At 47.3% G+C, this 17343-nt stretch overlaps 1 protein-coding gene across 1 annotated transcript; it reads right to left on the bottom strand.

The window, feature by feature from the left end:
* Window positions 1–510: 510 nt before the first annotated feature.
* CKMT2 (creatine kinase, mitochondrial 2) lies at window positions 511–16349 on the bottom strand. The gene is made up of 10 exons (XM_066381766.1): window positions 16207–16349; window positions 12614–12785; window positions 10348–10546; window positions 8718–8813; window positions 8013–8234; window positions 6215–6300; window positions 5138–5261; window positions 4906–5040; window positions 3871–3996; window positions 511–769 (listed from the first exon to the last, which is right to left on the bottom strand). The coding sequence occupies exons 2-10, from the start codon at window positions 12763–12765 to the stop codon at window positions 650–652; spliced, it is 1260 nt and encodes a 419-aa protein (XP_066237863.1). The 5' UTR covers window positions 12766–12785; window positions 16207–16349; the 3' UTR covers window positions 511–649.
* Window positions 16350–17343: the final 994 nt, after the last annotated feature.

Below are 17343 nucleotides of genomic sequence, written 5' to 3'. Positions count from 1 at the left end.
TTTTTGCCCCTGCTTCCAACTCGGGACCAACCAGAGAACATCAAATATGCTTCCCAAAGCAATTCCACAGGATACTTTGCTTCTACTTAGCCTGCCTCCAATTTCCACAGGCCTACAACCCCACTCAGAACACACCTGAGCCATTCCTCTTTTTCAGCCATAAAGCTGCCCACGCCTGCGCCAAATTCAAGTGACTGTTGCTGATTCCCTTGCTATACTAAGCCCTGAATAAATGGCCTCTGTTATTTCTATATTTTCAAGAGAAATTAATTTCCTTTTAATCTGTTTTTCAGAAAATTATTAGTTTATCATTTTCCAATGGTGTCCAAAGGGATTTATTGAAGGGTAGATGGACTATAGTAGCATCTAGATGGTTGGAAAGTTTCTAGATTTGTGTGTAAGTTGTTTACAAATATTTTTATCATGCCTTAAAATATTTTTGCTTCCTGCTACTTATAATTGGATTTCTTTGCCCTAAAAAATACCAATAAAAAAATCAGAGAAACCAAAGCGATTAAGGAGAGTTTTATTGTAAAGATAGACAGGACATACAATTTTACATTTTCCCATGTCTACAAAAACTCTCAGATAGAAATTTATGTCTGTTGTACCAGCAAACAGATTATTTAAAAATTGGGAAAGGGAAAATTCACTTCCTGCCAAACTGAGGCAAAGGAGGTGGCACCTTAATATCTTGACCTCTCTCCAACTTCTTCTCACAATCCACCAAGTAATTGACTCCATCGATGACTATCTGAACAAGCTCAACCTTTGATAGTGAAAAAGATTAATGGTTAATTTTCATAGAAGGCACATGCAATGCACTGATCAAAAGGAACATTTCTGGGACAATGAGAACTTGCCACATCAGATAGACTTTATAACCATTTTTCCATCTCATTATTTCTCTCCAGGGCTGTGGGAAGAAAGATGTGTGATGGTCACTGTGAGAGATGGGGAGCAGAGATATTTCACAGGGTTTCCCTCAATCTTTCTTTAGTTAAGATAGGGTTACTACTTTGTGTGTGAAAACAGTTTTTCTATATAAAAGAAACATCAGTTTGCATTGCGGACACTTTTTTCCCATCAGTCTTATCTGTAAAATAATAGTTTTTGTCTAAAAGTAAAACCACACAGTGACACTTTGGTGGTGCTCTTTGGCCTGGATCTGATTCTGACCTCCCTGCGAGGCTATCCAAGCACTGAGTGTGCTGAAGTGCAGAGATGACCATTTACACAGTAAACGTCTTCCTGAAAATTTGTTTAAAATTAAATGTTTGGTAATTAAATCATGTTTTCACGGTACTAAATTTGCTAATTAACTGTTCACAGTGGCCAAGACATGGAAACAACCAAAAAGCCCTTCAATAGAAGGCTGGATAAAGAAGATGTGGCACATATACACTATGGAATACTACTCAGCCATAAGGAATGATGACATCAGATCATTTACAGCAAAATGGTGGGATCTTGATAACATTATACAGAGTGAAATAAGTAAATCAGAAAAAAACAAGAATTACATGATTCCATACATTGGTGGAACATAAAAACGAGACTAAGAGACATGGACAAGAGTGTGGTGGTTACCAGGGGTGGGGGGAGGGAGGACATAGGAGGGAGGGAGGGAGAGAGTTAGGGGGAGGGGGAGGGGCACAGAGAACTAGATAGAGGGTGCGGAGGACAATCTGACTATGGGCGAGGGGTATGCAACATAATTTAATGACAAGATAACCTAGACATGTTTTCTTTGAATATATGTACCCTGATTTATTAATGTCATCCCATTAACATTAATAAAAATTTATTAAAAAATTGCTAATTAAAAAAAACTCTGTGAGTAATATTAAGATAAACTTTTAAATTTTATGCTTTTTGAAAAATATTAGAACTTTGGTTTACAAATATATATATATATTTTTAATTGAAGCACATTTACATATGAATTTTTTCCTAGGGTCACCTTCTTTGCACTGCTCCTGCAGAGACCCAAACTAAGATAGTAAGCAATTAGTTAACTCCAGACAGCACTGAAATGCATGCTATAGCTCAAGGACAGACAGCAGGGATGGAAGAGATTGTTGAGTTCCACCTCTGAACACAGCTTAGGCATGAGGGAGTCCAGGACCCCTGCCCACCTCTTTTCACATATTAGAAAACTAAGGCCCTAAGAGAAAGCTGGGTCAGAAACCTAGTCATTACTAAGCAGAGAAACACATTTTCTACTCATCCAGTAGACCCGTTCCAGTGTTGAAAAGGGTGTGGTGAAATGGGCCTCTCATTCACTGTCAGTGGGACTCCATCTTGGGACAAATCTTCTGATAGGAAACTTGGTTATAAGGACCCCTTATCTTTAACCCAGGAATTCCTTTCCTGGGAATTTATTCTAACTAAATAATCAAATTTGTGATTATGATAATGTAAAGAGATTGTCATATACTATAGATATGTATAGAGATGGTCAAACAAAACATTAAACAATCAGGGAGATATTAAATAGAAATAGACTATCTTTAATGGACTGTTATTGAACATGGTTTTGAAGAATAATATAAGAAAATGCTCCTGATATAATGCATTGGAACAAAGCTATATTATAATATCAAATATAATATATAATATAATAGCAAACTTTGTAAAAATAACTTTTTTTGAGTATTGTAAGAACGAAAAGCAACTCAGAATAATGTGCACAATGGTCATCTCAGAGTTGTTACGTGAAATTTTAGTACTTTTGGCATTTCTCTAACTTTTATAATGATCACCTATTAATTAGACATAAACATTTTTTTCAAAGTGATGAATATTTTGCTTTCCATTAATAAAAATCTAGTTAGTAGTAGAAGCAGACAGGACTAGATCCAGATTTTCTTTATTCATGACACCACAGATTATTCAGCAAATTGTGGCATTTTTAACTACTTCTTCCTCAAGTACTTTAACAGAGCTGATAGCATACAGGATGGCTTAATAGTTCAGAGTATTTTCTCCTTTCTTTTACAGTTTACTGGTAGGAGTACCAACAGGCAATGAAATATTCAGAAGCTGGCAAGGAAGAAGACAGAGCATCAGTAATCCACAGATTTAATAACCAGCCACTGAGTTATTATGAGTTGTATGTAATAATAAGAAGAGGCTTTTAAATTAATGATGGGCATAATACATTCAATGGGACCACATCCAGATCAACTGGTACAGTGCACTGCAATCAGTATTTGCTTAGGATTAAGCTGCACATTCCTTAAGTGGGTCCTCTGCTTCACCACATGCATCACTCCAGGCCTACATACAGTTTATGAAACCTTTCATCCTATGTAGTCATAGAATCCTAAGGATTATTTTATGAGCATAACCTTATGTACACCCAGTGCATACCTTATTTCCCATCTTTTGCCTGAAATATTTCAGAAAGAATCAAGTATCTAAAAAATGCCTAAGTGAAGATGACAGTGTATGGTCTTCACCAAAGGAAGTTCAGAAGCAAGACAGAAATCCACTATTTTACCACCCTCAGAGAGAGAGCACACAGATTCTCTGACTTCACAGTGCTGAAATACTACTGTCCTTTAACATAATAGAGCTCCTGCTGCTGAAGACTGCTGGAATAGCTCCCAAGGGGAAAGTGGCGACAACAATTCACTTTGTGAATCCCTTTACTTGCCGTACATTCTCAGCTTACTTTGTGCTTACCTTTATGAGATTTTTTTCCTCTGGAAGAATAGTACTACAGAATGAAATATTAACATGACTGGGACTCAGTGGGGAAAAAGGAGGTCTCAAACTTTGTGAATAAAGTAAGGCCATTTAAGCTACTTCCCTTTCTCGTAGACTGATTTTGTTAGTTCATGTTCAGAGTGAGAGAGACCTTACCTCTGACCGACCAATTCGATCTATGTTGGAAATGTCATACACATCGGCCACCGCCGCCGTGTCCACACCGCCTGTGCCGCGCTTCTGCAGTCTCAGGTTCTCCAGGATCTTAGAGAAGCGGGGATCCTGGGACCGGGGACGACACAGTGTTGTCAGAGGCAAAATCTATTCACTGTCATTGGCACGTTCACTTAAAAAAGATATATGACTGTTAATATTCAGTAAGTATATATTTGCTATGGACCAGGGTATTGTGCTGGAATTTTTAAACCTTACAACAATTTCATGAAGCAGGTATTGCTTTTATTCCCATTTTACAGACAGGAAACTAAGGCTCAGAGGAATGAACTTGCCCAAGGACAGACATTTAGAAGATTGCAGAGTTGTTAATAACTACTCTCTTTTAAATTTTATTAAGTATATTGAGGTGACATTGGTTAATAAAATAATATAGGTTTGAAGTGTACTGTTATTAACTTCTGTACTGCTTGTTTTAGCATCTGGATGCCAGCTTTGGTGAGTTTTTATTATTCATCTATATAATAGTTATCACTGATATAATTAAAATCATGAAGTTAAATCACATCAAATAAATTTTTTACATTGGAATTGTGAACCACAAAAACTTTCATATTTTTTCAGAAGGAAGTACATTTTCTAAAATTGTTTTAAAGTAGTTGATTCACTTGGTGTGCTGTGGTAGAAATTATTATTCATCCACTAGAACTGTTCTTTCCTCCTCTTCCAAATGGAAGGGACCCCAAGGAGCAGAGCAGCTTGCCTACCTATCTGAATTTGTCATATGAGGAAGAATTTAAATTTCTTGTCCTTGAATCCACAGCCCTTTCTTACAGCCCCTTAACCTTCTGTCCTACTGGTATGTCTTTTGAAGTAAACTTTCTTACTATTTCTGGTTGGACGTGCAGGAAGTAAAGATTATGGTGGGGCAGTGACATTCTCTCCCTCCACAAAGTACTTCCATCTGAGCTGATCTTGGAGAAACCCAGCAGAGCTGCTGGCTACATATAACATTACCTTGCTGAGCTTTGGGATCTTAACATGGACACCAGCCCGTAATCCCGTGCCAAGGTTCGAAGGGCAGGTCAAAATGTATCCTAGACGCTCATTCCACATGAACTCCCAGCCTCGTTCTTGGATTAAGCGTTCTACCTACAACAGTGAACAAATGACAGAGTTCTCAAATATCCATTCGTTTAGTACATCCCAATATTTTAGTGAATATCAGAAATCTCTGATAACATCTTACTTCTTTTAGTCCACGACAGAATCGCTCAAATACTCTTTTCATATTGCCTCCTTTTTCCATGGAGATTACCCTGGTGTGGTCTTCCTCATTGATCCAGATGAGAAATGTCTTGTCATAATTATGCCTAATGAAGAGAGAAATATGGTGTTGAGTGTTAATTATATTTGTTTCAACATGTAAAAATTCCAATTACTTCTGTAGTTTGCTTCATTTCACCTTCCTCATTTCCTAGATGTCCCTAAACTCTTAATTGTGTTTGAATAAGGACTACAAAATACTGTTACCATGACAGAATGAAGAATAAGACCAACTCCAGTCCTCATAGATGTCATATTTTTGCCAACAAGAATATAATCTCCCTCATTTCTCAGACTAGGGTGACAATAATTCAACTATGTTAACATTTGGCTTTGGCACTCACAAGACTATTTTGTCTCCTAATAGATTCAACCAAAATCTTGTGGCCCTCAAAAAAAATAAAAATTTCACCTGCAGCCTGAGGTATCTGGGATGCAGATGACTTCGCCTGTTTGCTGTGTGGATCCTGCCTATCCACTCCCACTGAGCAGCTGGGAGTTCTATCTCATCACCTTCAGGTAGTGTCATAATAACCTACCAAGGTACAGGAATCAGAGTGGACTGAGGACTGTTGGACAAGATAAAATATATGTGTATTTATATCCATTCTTTCTTGTAGAGTTTTGCTTAAATCTTCAATATTTATTTTTCACTTTCTTCTCTTTTGGTTTAATGTCATGAAACAGATTCTCTGTGAGGTCAAATAATATGAACTAATTTTTTCTTAAAAATATAGTCTTTTTCTCATGCATAATTCATGCAAACCAGAGAACGTTCCTAGACATCTTAGAAACATCACAATACCTAGGTATTATTCTCCCCCCCCCACACACACACACACATAACCACACACACACACAATTTCTAAATACTCTTCTCCTTCTAGCTCAAGCCAGGCATGCTGCCAAGTGCAAGTCACAGCAACTTTGGGTTAGGATAAGCAGACGGTCTAAGAAGATCTTCTGCACACATTGCAAATGTGAAATGCTGTGTCCATACCAGATTCCCCTGGCATCTGGCCAGTCACGGGCCATCCCAGCACATGTTAGTAAAGGGGATACTGGCTTATCAAACAGAAAGTGGTCCTGCAGGCCAAAAGGGACAAAGCAGAAAGGAGAAACTTATGAGAGCAGACACGACTGTAAGTGCCAGGTGTCCAAGTTTCAACTCACTAATAATGGCTGAGTTCTCTTAGGTGGTGGCTCTCAGCCTTGGCTGCCCACTAAGATAACCTGGAAACTTAAAAAAAAAATACAAATGCCCATCCGCCAGAGAGTCTGACGATTGTTATGAGGTATTATGGCCTGGATATCGGGATTTGTAAAAGTTCTTCAGGTGATTCTAGTGTACAGCTAAGATTAAAACCCACTGGCCTAGACCAGATGGAAATATATCATTGCTACAGAGTGTGTAAACCCCACCAGCACCAACCCCGTGCAATGGCAGAGTGGGCAGTGAGTAAGGGGAGCTATCCCGAAAAGTCTGTTCATATAACATTACCTTGCTGAGCTTTGGGATCTTAACATGGACACCAGCCACAATTCTCTGCGTTGCTAACATTACTGATTCATTTATAGTTCCTCTCATTAAAAAGTATTAGAAACGTAAAATAACAATCTATAATAAAAACAGCCACCATCAATTTTATGCCTACTATGTGCTGGGCTCTATATATGTGCTTTCATTTATTTCTTAAAATCTCACAAAAACACCATGAGGTAAGTGTAATCATTCTATTTTATTGGTGAGAAAAACTGAGATTCAGAAAGAGAAAATAACCTACCTGATACTACATAGCTGGAAGGTAACAGAGCCTGGATTCAAACCTAGACCTGTATGACTCCCAAGCCTGCACCTTCAACTACAATATACTACTCTGCATGTCAAAATCAATGTCAAGTGACTGACATTTTTCTTTCTGTGTGTACACAGTAAGAATATGAATATGGGTGCCATGTATTCAAGTATTACTACACTGAAGTAAGAAATCAAGAAGTTATGGGGAGGATAGTCTTTCTTCAATCTCTGAGAAGTAGAAGAGATCGGAGACTTGAGCCAGGACAGGCTTGCAGACGAAACAGGGTGCTCCTTGAACTGGAAACCGGAAGTGGCACGTGAGCGCTTATTCTGCAACAGGACAGGAGGAAGACAGGCCTGACAGCTGCAGAGACCAGCAGCCTGAGGCCTACAGACCATGGGGCTGGCCCATCAGGTTTGTAAATGAGGAATATTTTGTGGCATTGCACCTTCTGCAACAACAGAGGTTTGTTTCTACTGCTCCTTGGGCCTTAGTCAAAGTAACTTTGGAAACTGCTGTCCTGTTTTAGCTGTGCTATGGGGACAGTTCACTGTCTGCTCTCGTGTTACAGTGAGGCAGCCGGAAGCCCAGAGGCTGGCTCCAGTGCCAGTCAGGACAGGTCTTCCACCTGGGTCGTTTCCTTTGCATGTTTTCCTGGTTTTCACGACTTCCTTTGTGTGTGGTAATGAAGACCATCCTCAGAGCACAAACAGGGTTTCCATACCCAATTGTTACTATTTACTATCTAGCCGGGGAATCTTCCATTCACCACAACCCCGGATCCCCAGCCCACCAAATCCATCTAGGAGCTTTCTCTGCCGAGTTTCCCCTTAGAGTATTTCCGTGGCTTGACCTAAAGTTTTAAGCCCTTATCTTCATTATTCTCAACAGGCTGAAGTCCCAGCAAGCTCTCAGTCGGGGCAGGGGCCGGAGCTCCTGGAGTCAAGGCTCTCGGCTCAGCCCCACCGAGGCAGCCGGGGTGGTTCAGGGTCCACTCACGTCGATGAGCCGCTGCTGGTCCTGCTCCGTCATCTCAGACAGCTTGTAGTACCGGCCGGCCAGGTCCCCCTTGAGGCCCTCCAGGGCCGTGATGGCCACGTTCTCCACCTCCCTGCGCTCGGCCCGGGTGCAGGCTGGCGGCAGACTCAGCCCGCGGATGCTGCGGCCCGTGCGCACCCGAGATGACAGCACGTAGCGCTCGTCAAACTGCCCGTGGGTGATCTGCAGAGCAGAGCGTGGGGTTGCCGCAGCCACCTCGGACCATGGTCCTGCCACAGCCACACCTGGGGACTGGCACACTCAGGCACTGGGCAAGTTTGCACAACTAACATGCTGGACACATTTGGGAATTCGGGGGACAGGGGCTTTAGAGATAAGTGAGATAAGGCAGAGCTACTTTGTACAGTGCTGCCTGGTATCCTTCAGCCATCGCCGCCTTCCCGACCAGCACGCGGTTGGGTGTGTACGAAGAAAGGAATTGTTTTAGGAAAGGCACAAAGTCAGTGATCACAGCACCCAGTGGTGATTATTAAGGAAAACAAAGACTGGGACTTTCCTGACCTTGTCCAGGAAAGTATGCAGTACTACTCCAGTGTTACAGGACTTTTAAGGGACATCTGACCCAGGGGTCCTTCTCTCAGGTGTTCCTCACTTTGGGCTCTGGAGTGCCAGCTGCACAGGAGGGTTCAGAGGTGCTGAGCCTACCTTAGATGCGTCCAGATCCGTGGGGTGCTTCATCACTGTGGGGTCATAGCCATTGTGTCTGAGTTTGATGACGGGATCAAAAAGGTCGGCAAACACCTGCAGGAGAAAAGATGCTCCTGTTTCCTCTTCCACTGGTTCGTCAAAGACTACTACCATGCAGGAAATGGCTGTGCAAGTGGATTAGCAGTTAATGATGATGATGATGGACCTATTACCAGAGAAAACCTCTTGGAGGCTCCTTGTCCCTTGGGAGGAGCAAGGTGGCAGGACTCTGTCATTGTACCCTCCTCTCTAATGGTTCAGCCAAGCTCACTGTCATCAAACTGGCCAAGAAAATCTTGCATTTAAGAATTCGAGGGTTTTCTCCAGAGGTTCTTGCCTTTGAGGGATAAAAGCAGCTGGTAGATCAGAGACTAAGCAAGTTTGTGGTCAAAAGGGAAGTCAGTTGATAGTGTTTATGCAGCACAATAAATGTGTGGAAATCCAGGTATACCAGAACAAAAGTATACAGCAATAGAGCAAAGTAGGGATCTCTTACCCTGTGAGGACCTTCCCAGCCCCAAAAAGCACATAGTCTATTTTAAAAAAACTAAAAACTTCAGGAACAACGTATAGGTAAAATAACATTAAGAAAGTCATAACAGAGCACCCGGCAGGCTTAGGAAGCTATGGGGAAGTAGGGGATGGGGTTGTTGGGTTCAAGAGTCAGCTCTAATCTGAGACTCAGGGAGCCCAGAATTGCACACTGCTGTGTGAGAAGGAGCTACCAATCTTGCTTCCTCAAGATGGTCTCCTCCCTCCTTCTGGGAGCTGCCTTCCTTGGGAACCGCCTTCAGCTTTCTGCAACAGAAGGAGCAAGGAGGGCGTATCTCAGGCTGGAGACATCTGCTATGACTAGCAGGGGCTCTGAGGAGAGGCTGCCTGATGGCCGAGCTCCCTAGCGGCAGACCACCCTGTGTTTCCACACAAGGAGGATGAAATTTCTCCCAGAGACTGGAACTCAGAAGTCTTGGCTACAGTGGCTGTATAAACATTAATTCTCAAACTAAAGACACACCACCCACCATCGAGCCCCTTCAATAAAGCCAGCCACTAGCACGTCATCTCCTAATGTCTTCCAGGTGAATGCGTATCACCAATAAACTAAACTAAAAAAATTCATCTTCTCAGAAGAGCTCTGTCATGCAACTCATTCCTCCACGGGAGGGATGCTAGAGGAACAGCACAGGAGGCCTGTCCTTGGGAATCTGGAGGTCTCGTTGATCCAGAAAGCACTCCAGTTGTTCTGCTGAAGCTACTTTCTCCTGCAGTGATCTGCAAACTCATTAGTCAGCAGAGCCAAATGTCAACAGTACAACAGTTGAAATTTCTTTTGAGAGCCAAATTTTTTAAACTTAAACTATATAGGTAGGTACATTACTTATCGAGGTAGCGCCCTCACGTGGTATTTTGTGGAAGAGCCTCACTCAAGGGGCCAAAGAGCCACATGTGGCTTGCGAGCCACAGTTTGCTGAACAGGGCAAGGGGGCCCTGCCTGAGACGGCAGAAAACTGGCCCCGTAAAAAAGAAGGCTCTGGGGCCAGAGTCTGCCCTTTCCCCACATTCCAGAGCCAAGAGCTGACGGTTTTACCTCATAGGACTCCTCGTCACCAGCCACCATGCCCACAGTCTTTATGAAGGGGTGGCCTGGGTTGTCCACTCCAGTCTGGATACACTGGTCCAGCGTGTAGCCTCTGGGCGTCACCTTGTTGCGGAGCTTGGCGTAGATGGCAGGGGTGAGGCACTCGGCCATGCAGTTGTTGTGCTTGCGCAAGTCAGGGTAGTCTGCACTGTGCACCGAGAAGACAGGCTTTCAGCGAACAGCCCTGCAGGAAGGGGCCTGTGCGTGGGCTCTGTCTGCCCATGCTTCCTCCAGGCTCTTTTAGCCAGTAGGCACAGGGACGCTTGGCTAGGAGGCATGACTTAAGTAAGACAGATGAAAAAAAAAAGTGTCCTGAACTGCCAGAGAAAGGGACCCGGACTCCACGATGCTGGTGGAGGCAGCCCCAGACTGTGGCTCATGTTCATGTGAAGGACAGAGTGAAAATAGTTAAAAGTAAATATAAATCACATGAAGATTCTTATTAACCTAGGAGTTTTGGTAAAACACAACAGGCACATTGTGGTCCCTTAAATCTAGTGGTGAAGAGGCTAGAAACCCTGCAGGTGGGACCACACAGAAACAGCTATTCCCCCATCCTCTTTCTGTGATGCAAACTCCGTGACTGTCTGCCTTGTAGAGAACCGTGTCTGGCTACTGAAAGAGACGTTCAATAAATATCTGTTGGAATAATACATAGAAAGAAATAAACTGGGGTGCTATTGTACCCTGGGATATGAATTGGTTGAAGAATAGGGGGTTGGGGACCACCACAGGCTCAAACACTGGCAGTCTCAACTCAGAGCTCCTCATTCCCACAGGAGCCAGTAGATGTCTCCGAGAAACACGCCAGGTGTGCCCTGCCTCCCCCGCCCACGCCGCCTCCGCCGCCCACGCCGCCTCCGCCGCCCACGCCGCCTCCGCCGCCCACGCCGCCTCCGCCGCCCATGCCAGCCTCCCCCGCCCACGCCAGCCTCCCCCGTCCACGCCGCCTCCCCCGTCCACGCCAGCCTCCCCCGCCCACGCCGCCTCCCCCGTCCACGCCGCCTCCCCGTCCACGCCAGCCTCCCCGTCCATGCCGCGTCCACGCCGCCTCCGCCATCCACGCCAGCCTCCCCCGTCCACGCCGCCTCCCCGTCCAGGCCGCCTCCCCGTCCACGCCAGCCTCCCCCGCCCACGCCAGCCTCCCCGTCCACGCCGCCTCCCCCGCCCACGCCAGCCTCCCCCGTCCAGGCCGCCTCCCCGCCCACGCCAGCCTCTCCCGCCCACGCCAGCCTCCCCCGCCCACGCCAGCCTCCCCCGTCCACGCCAGCCTCCCCCATCCACGCCGCCTCCCCGCCCACGCCAGCCTCCCCGCCCACGCCGCCTCCCCCGTCCACGCCAGCCTCCCCCGTCCAGGCCGCCTCCCCCGTCCAGGCCGCCTCCCCCGTCCAGGCCGCCTCCCCCGTCCACGCCAGCCTCCCCCGCCCACGCCGCCTCCCCCGCCCACGCCAGCCTCCCCCGTCCACGCCGCCTCCCCCGTCCACGCCGCCTCCCCGTCCACGCCAGCCTCCCCGTCCATGCCGCGTCCACGCTGCCTCCGCCATCCACGCCAGCCTCCCCCGTCCACGCCGCCTCCCCGTCCAGGCCGCCTCCCCGTCCACGCCAGCCTCCCCGTCCACGCCAGCCTGTGTGAAATCCCTTACACTCAGCCCTGAACTCCAGTTCGATTCCATGTGTGCTGTCCCATTCCTGGCCAGGCTCTAGGGGCTGAGAAAACATGGCCATCTTCATGCCATGCCTCCATGTCCCAGCTGCAATGTCCTTTTAAAGCAGATACTTAAAATCAGCACTATAACCTCCATCTTCCAAAAAGCAGTGTGGCAATGAGTGAGGCATGACTCTGCAATCAGTGTCCTGGATTTGCCTTTTGCTGCACTAGCGGGGTGAACTTGGGCATTATTTAATTCTTGTAAGACTTCGTTTCCTCACAAAAAAGATGCTAACGTGAATAAAATAGATATTCCCTATATAGTGCTTAAGACACATAAAATGCTCAACAAGTATAAACTATGACTATTACTATCCAGCTAGACTGCAAGCTCTGGGCAGAAATGATGATGCTACACTTCCTTGTATTTGCCATGGGTCACTGTGCTTTATGAACCTCAAAAATGATTGTCAACTTGACTTAGTTGTCCCCTCACACTGGTGTCCAGCAGGGGAAAGCGTACTTCTGGCTAGCACTTGGAGTTATTTTAAAGCCGAGAGGACTTACCTTGCAGGGAATAGCTTGTGCTGTTCCCGGGCCTCTGCACGCACAGTCTGCCGGTTCAGCAGGTATCCGGTGGTCAGGGCACTGGTGCCCAAGGTAGCAAATAACAGAGAAGCATTGCGGCCAGTTAGCAACTTAGAGAAGGTACTGGCCATCCTTCCTCTTGGATGAGTGTCTGGAAAGCAAAGAAACTGTATTAGACAGCCTCGCCAGATGGCCCTGAGCCACAGCATAGAGAGAAAGACCTGCAGGAGACAGCTCCCTTCTGATTTGCTTTGCTTTCCTTCTTCCTTTCTCCCCACGCCCCTTCATGTTGCTTGGGTAAATCTGGGTGGTTTTAGATGTTGTGAATTGCAAACTGCCTGAAGCCCACGACGATTTCTCCAGTATTATGATACGAAAAGATAAAAGCAGAGGGTTTCTACTCTCTGGCTACCTGGAAGCTCCCTTCCATCCCTGTCTGCCCAGTCAAACCTTGCTGGATTTTTTTTTTTTTAACTAACATTCATTGAGTTCTTCCCATGAACCATGTGCCATACAAGGGGCTTTAAAATATTGTCTTCAGTCTTTGCAACAATCCTGCCAACTGGGCATTATCTTACAGATGGAGATCCCGAGGCTCAAGGGAAGGGGAGTGACCTGCCAGATCTCAGGGCCAGCTCACTGACAGCGCTGGAATCAGAACGCAGGCTTGTCTTTGGCCCTGGATCCAGGCCTGTTGCAGACCCCAGAACCTTACAGGCAGCCCCCCACTGACCAGCAATTGTAGGAAACAATGTTTGTGGTTTAGTACCTAGCAGTGCCACAGGCCACTCCGCTCCGTCAAACCCCCGAGACCGTAGAAATGCATTTGTCACGGCAGCTCTTGGTCTTTGGATTACCACCTCAGAGCACGTGGCTCTCCCAGTGTCCCCGAATATTATAAGCCTGCTCTCTTTCCTTGTCCTCAGACTTCTGCTGAAGTGGCCTGAGTACCAGGGATACCTCCGTCCACTCTGCTCTGATGCCAGGTGCCCAGCACAATAGTCAACCCTGCTAGGGACTCTGGGCCAGTCTGCCTTTCTCTGAGATTTGTTCTTGTCTTCTCTCTTGCACTCACTTCTTTCCTCCCTTCTCTCTTTATAGAGAAGTAGGGAGTACAGGGGTGAAGAGGGAGGTCATCTCCAGCTCTGTAGAAACTGTCTGCCTCAGTTTTCCTAACCTAGAATGCCTCTGTGACTCTTGATTTGTTAAACATTGTTTACAGCATCAGGGCTAGCATCTGGCAGAATCCCTGGGCTCCAACCCAGGGAGATTTCTCCATGGGTACAAGATGACAGCCAAAGGCAATGATATTGTTTTATTCCTACACTTGTCCTCTCCATTAAAAAAAAAAAAAAGAACCACCCCATTAAGCCCTTTTGTCAGAGTGCCCAAGGACCATATATCTCTGTGTCCCAGGCAGGTAAGTGTACTGGGAGTCAGGGTCCTGGTTTTGTCTGGATCCATGACATCCTGGAATGGGGAGGCCTTGGGTTCTGTCATTGCCACCATTCTAAGCCTCCTGGTCGTCCTGCATATCCTGGACGTAGTGCTCTCTGCTGACTCAGAGTTCTGTCTGGTCCAGCTGTACACGGTGTCCATGTGCTTGAGCTCCTTGGGGCCAGAGGGCAGTGGCAGGACCACATGTCAGCTTTCCACCCAGGGAAAGTCACCCCAAAATAGTGAACGTTGAGGTTGGGACCAGGTCCACAGAACACTCTGAAAAAGTCTCCACGCCTGCCAGTCTCCTAGGCCAGAAGAAAATGGCTGTCCTTCTCCCATTCTGGAGAGCAAAGGCTTCATGTTACTTCATCACTTCTGGATACACTGTTACCCTAATGGGCACTCTTGGGCATCTCTGTTGTATTCCACAAATAGAAAATCATAGGCAGGAGACATTTACAGTCTTTACGTGTAAGACAGAGGTCTGTCCTAGGATTCCTTGGAATGAAGACATGGGATCATTACCAAATTCCTTTCTAAGGGTAGATTGTTTTAAGAAAACAGGAGGTTGGAGCCATTTTTCCTTTGAAATGCTGGAAAGTGCTTCCTTCCCTGAACAAAGTTAGGATTCTCTGTGGCTTCTCAGGCAGGGCAGAGGTGACCTTCACAGTCCCCTTTAAGACTGGCACCCTTTGGGATTCCTGACTCAGTGGGCAGGAATTCCAAGAATGCTTGACACACGCTTCTGCAGGGATCTTTCTCTAATCTGTGGCAGAAATGGAGACCCAGGGCCAAGTCTTTCTCAGAACCAATGTCCCTCCTGCCTCTGAATGCCCAAGACTCCCATGCTTACTTACCCTTCCCTCACTGCCCTGCCCACAGCTTCCCAGACCTCCCTCAGCCACTTCCTGAGGAAGACTGACCTGCCCACTCTCTGCAGATGCGCTCTGACCCTGAACCCGCAGCATCCCCAGGAGCACGTGCTGCTGGTGCGCTTGCCCCCAGAAGGCTCGCCGCTAAGGGCTGGGGTCTTTGTAAAAGGTGCCTCCACACGCAGGGGAGGAAGTGCGTGCTTATGCAGCCCCAGACGCCAAGGTCTCCTAAGAGACTCCTTGGTCAGGAGCCCCTTGTCAAGTTCTGGCAGTGGTCTTGCTCTTCCCCATGAGAACAGAAAGAACACACCAAGGACACTAGAAACAGGCAGTGTGAGAGCTGCAGACAAGAAACAGGCGCTTCTGTAAACGGCACACCAGTTCAGCCAGTGTGGCCTTGTCATGGCAACTGCAACTGCCAGCTCACACGACTCGAGCCACCCTGGGCTGGGCGGCTGGGGCGCAGAGTGGGAGGCCTAAAGGGCAGCACTGGGAGAGCCGGAGGGTTTCGGCCGGTTCTGGGAAATGTGACCCTCCACACTCTCTGGAGCCTTCAAAGCAAGATATCACCCATGCAGGGCTGACAGCCCCCTGGGAGCCGACCACCCAGACAAGCAAGAACCGGCCTTTGTCAGAGATGAAACTCACTGAGGCGAGACTGCAGCATTTGTTTCCTAACCTCCAGTGAGAAAAAAACAGCTACTTGGCTCATTGTTAATGTGTTAGTAATTTCAAAAAGGAATCTCTAGCAATAATGTGAACCAGTTTAAACTGGATCCAGCTCCTGGACTGATTAGCAGTTAGCTCCCTTGGAGGGCCTCACAATGTTCCCTTTTCAGTGAGTATATCCCAAGCCTCTGATGGCCCCTCTTCTGATGCTGCTGAGGGAAGCCACTCCCAGAAACAAATCGAGCAGTCTCTGGAAATTACAAGGGGAAGAAAGCTGAGGATTAAAGTCTCACATTGAGTGACATTTAGCTTTTTTTTCCATCAAGAAAATAACCTGATTCTCTATCAAAAAGTCATTGCAAGCAGGGTGCTGTCAGGGTTCCAGGACCTCGTGCGAAGCTGTCCCACCTGCCGGCCTCATCTGTGCCTGGGTGCCGTCTGCAGCCCAAGCCTTCCTCAGCACCGTGAAAGTGCATGGGGCACAGCCCACACGGGGTCTCGGCCCGCGGCCCCCTCACCAGACCTCTCGCACTGGCCCTAGCAATGTCCCCGTGGAGGAGGAATCAAACACAGTTCCATGGCTTCACTGACCTTGGAGCCGGACTCTTCCGCGTCCTGCTGCGAGCACACAGCCAAGCTGTGTCAGGGGGGCTGGCAGGGCCTGGCCTGGAAAAGGCTCCTCGGCTGGGCGGGGCTGGGCCCCTCAGGCCAATCCCATCCAGGACCTCTGGCTGCACAGCTTCCCCCAGCTGTGCCCTTGAAGGCCAGCCACTGACTTCTCTGCCACCAGCCCTGGGCTCTTCCTAGCAGCTGCCTTCTCTCTGAAGTGTTTCCCTCCCTCATGTCTGGTCCTGGAAGTTGCCTCTCCCAGGACTCTGTGTGGAGTGGCTGGGCCTGCAGCACAACTTGCTGTCTGCCAGTCCTGCATGACCTGGCATCGTGGTGGAAGGGCCTGCCCTGGAAACTGTCCCCTCGGCGCGGGGCCTTGTTCCCGCCTTCCTTCAGGAGCACCACCCTGGGGCCGTGGCTGCATCCACAGAGCGGCCCTCTACCCTAGCTCAGGCCTGAGAGGAAGGTGTCTCAAGCCCCCCACTCTCCTGCTGCTAACTGAGCTCTAAGCCAGGGACCAGGGCTCTCCTGCCAACCTGTCTGGGGCCTGGAGTCAGACACAATAATCACATTTCTCTTCGGAAGTCAATTTCTAAACAATCTCACTTTTTATCCACACCAACTTAATATGCCACCCAGAAAACCCAGCAGGCCGTATCCCTGCTTAAAAATAGCCCTCCTTGGGACAGCCACGCCAACCCGGAAAGGTTGGCTGTAAATAGCAGTGACTCACCAAGACTTTGGACAGCAGCCCTGTCACTGCAAAGGGAGCTGCCCGGGCCCCTGGTGACTGTCACGTAGGCAGCTTCTGCAGCCACATGCGCATCAACAATCGATTGCTTTCCCTTTCTTCTCAGGGCCCACCTTGAGCTCACAGGGAGTGACGTAGCAGGGGGTAGGGGCCCGGAATAACCTTCTACCTAGAGTGCTGCTTTCAGAGTTCCCAATCCTTTTAAATAGAAGCTATAGCAAAAATATACATTTGCCCTTTGCATGGCAGGTACTGACAGGAAGAGCACATGAGGGGGTCTTCTGGGGGCTGAAAAATTCCCTGAATTGGGAGCGTCGTATGAGTTTACACATGAAAGATTCAAGCATTTGGCTGTGTTCTGTCATACC

The sequence above is a fragment of the Saccopteryx leptura genome, chromosome 4 (assembly GCF_036850995.1).
Source record: "Saccopteryx leptura isolate mSacLep1 chromosome 4, mSacLep1_pri_phased_curated, whole genome shotgun sequence".
NCBI lineage: Eukaryota > Metazoa > Chordata > Mammalia > Chiroptera > Emballonuridae > Saccopteryx > Saccopteryx leptura.
The sequence above is the reverse complement of the archived record's forward strand: the minus strand, read 5'-3'. Positions and strand labels throughout refer to the sequence as shown.

Excerpts from the sequence above, each read along its gene's own strand:
- CKMT2 (XM_066381766.1), bottom strand. The coding sequence starts at position 12,765 with ATGGCCAGTACCTTCTCTAAGTTGCTAACTGGCCGCAATGCTTCTCTG. Across the intron at positions 8,814-10,347 it reads GTGACGAGGAGTCCTATGAG|GTGTTTGCCGACCTTTTTGA; the intron begins GTAAAACCGTCA and ends TTTCTCCTGCAG. Across the intron at positions 8,235-8,717 it reads CGGATCTGGACGCATCTAAG|ATCACCCACGGGCAGTTTGA; the intron begins GTAGGCTCAGCA and ends TCTGCTCTGCAG.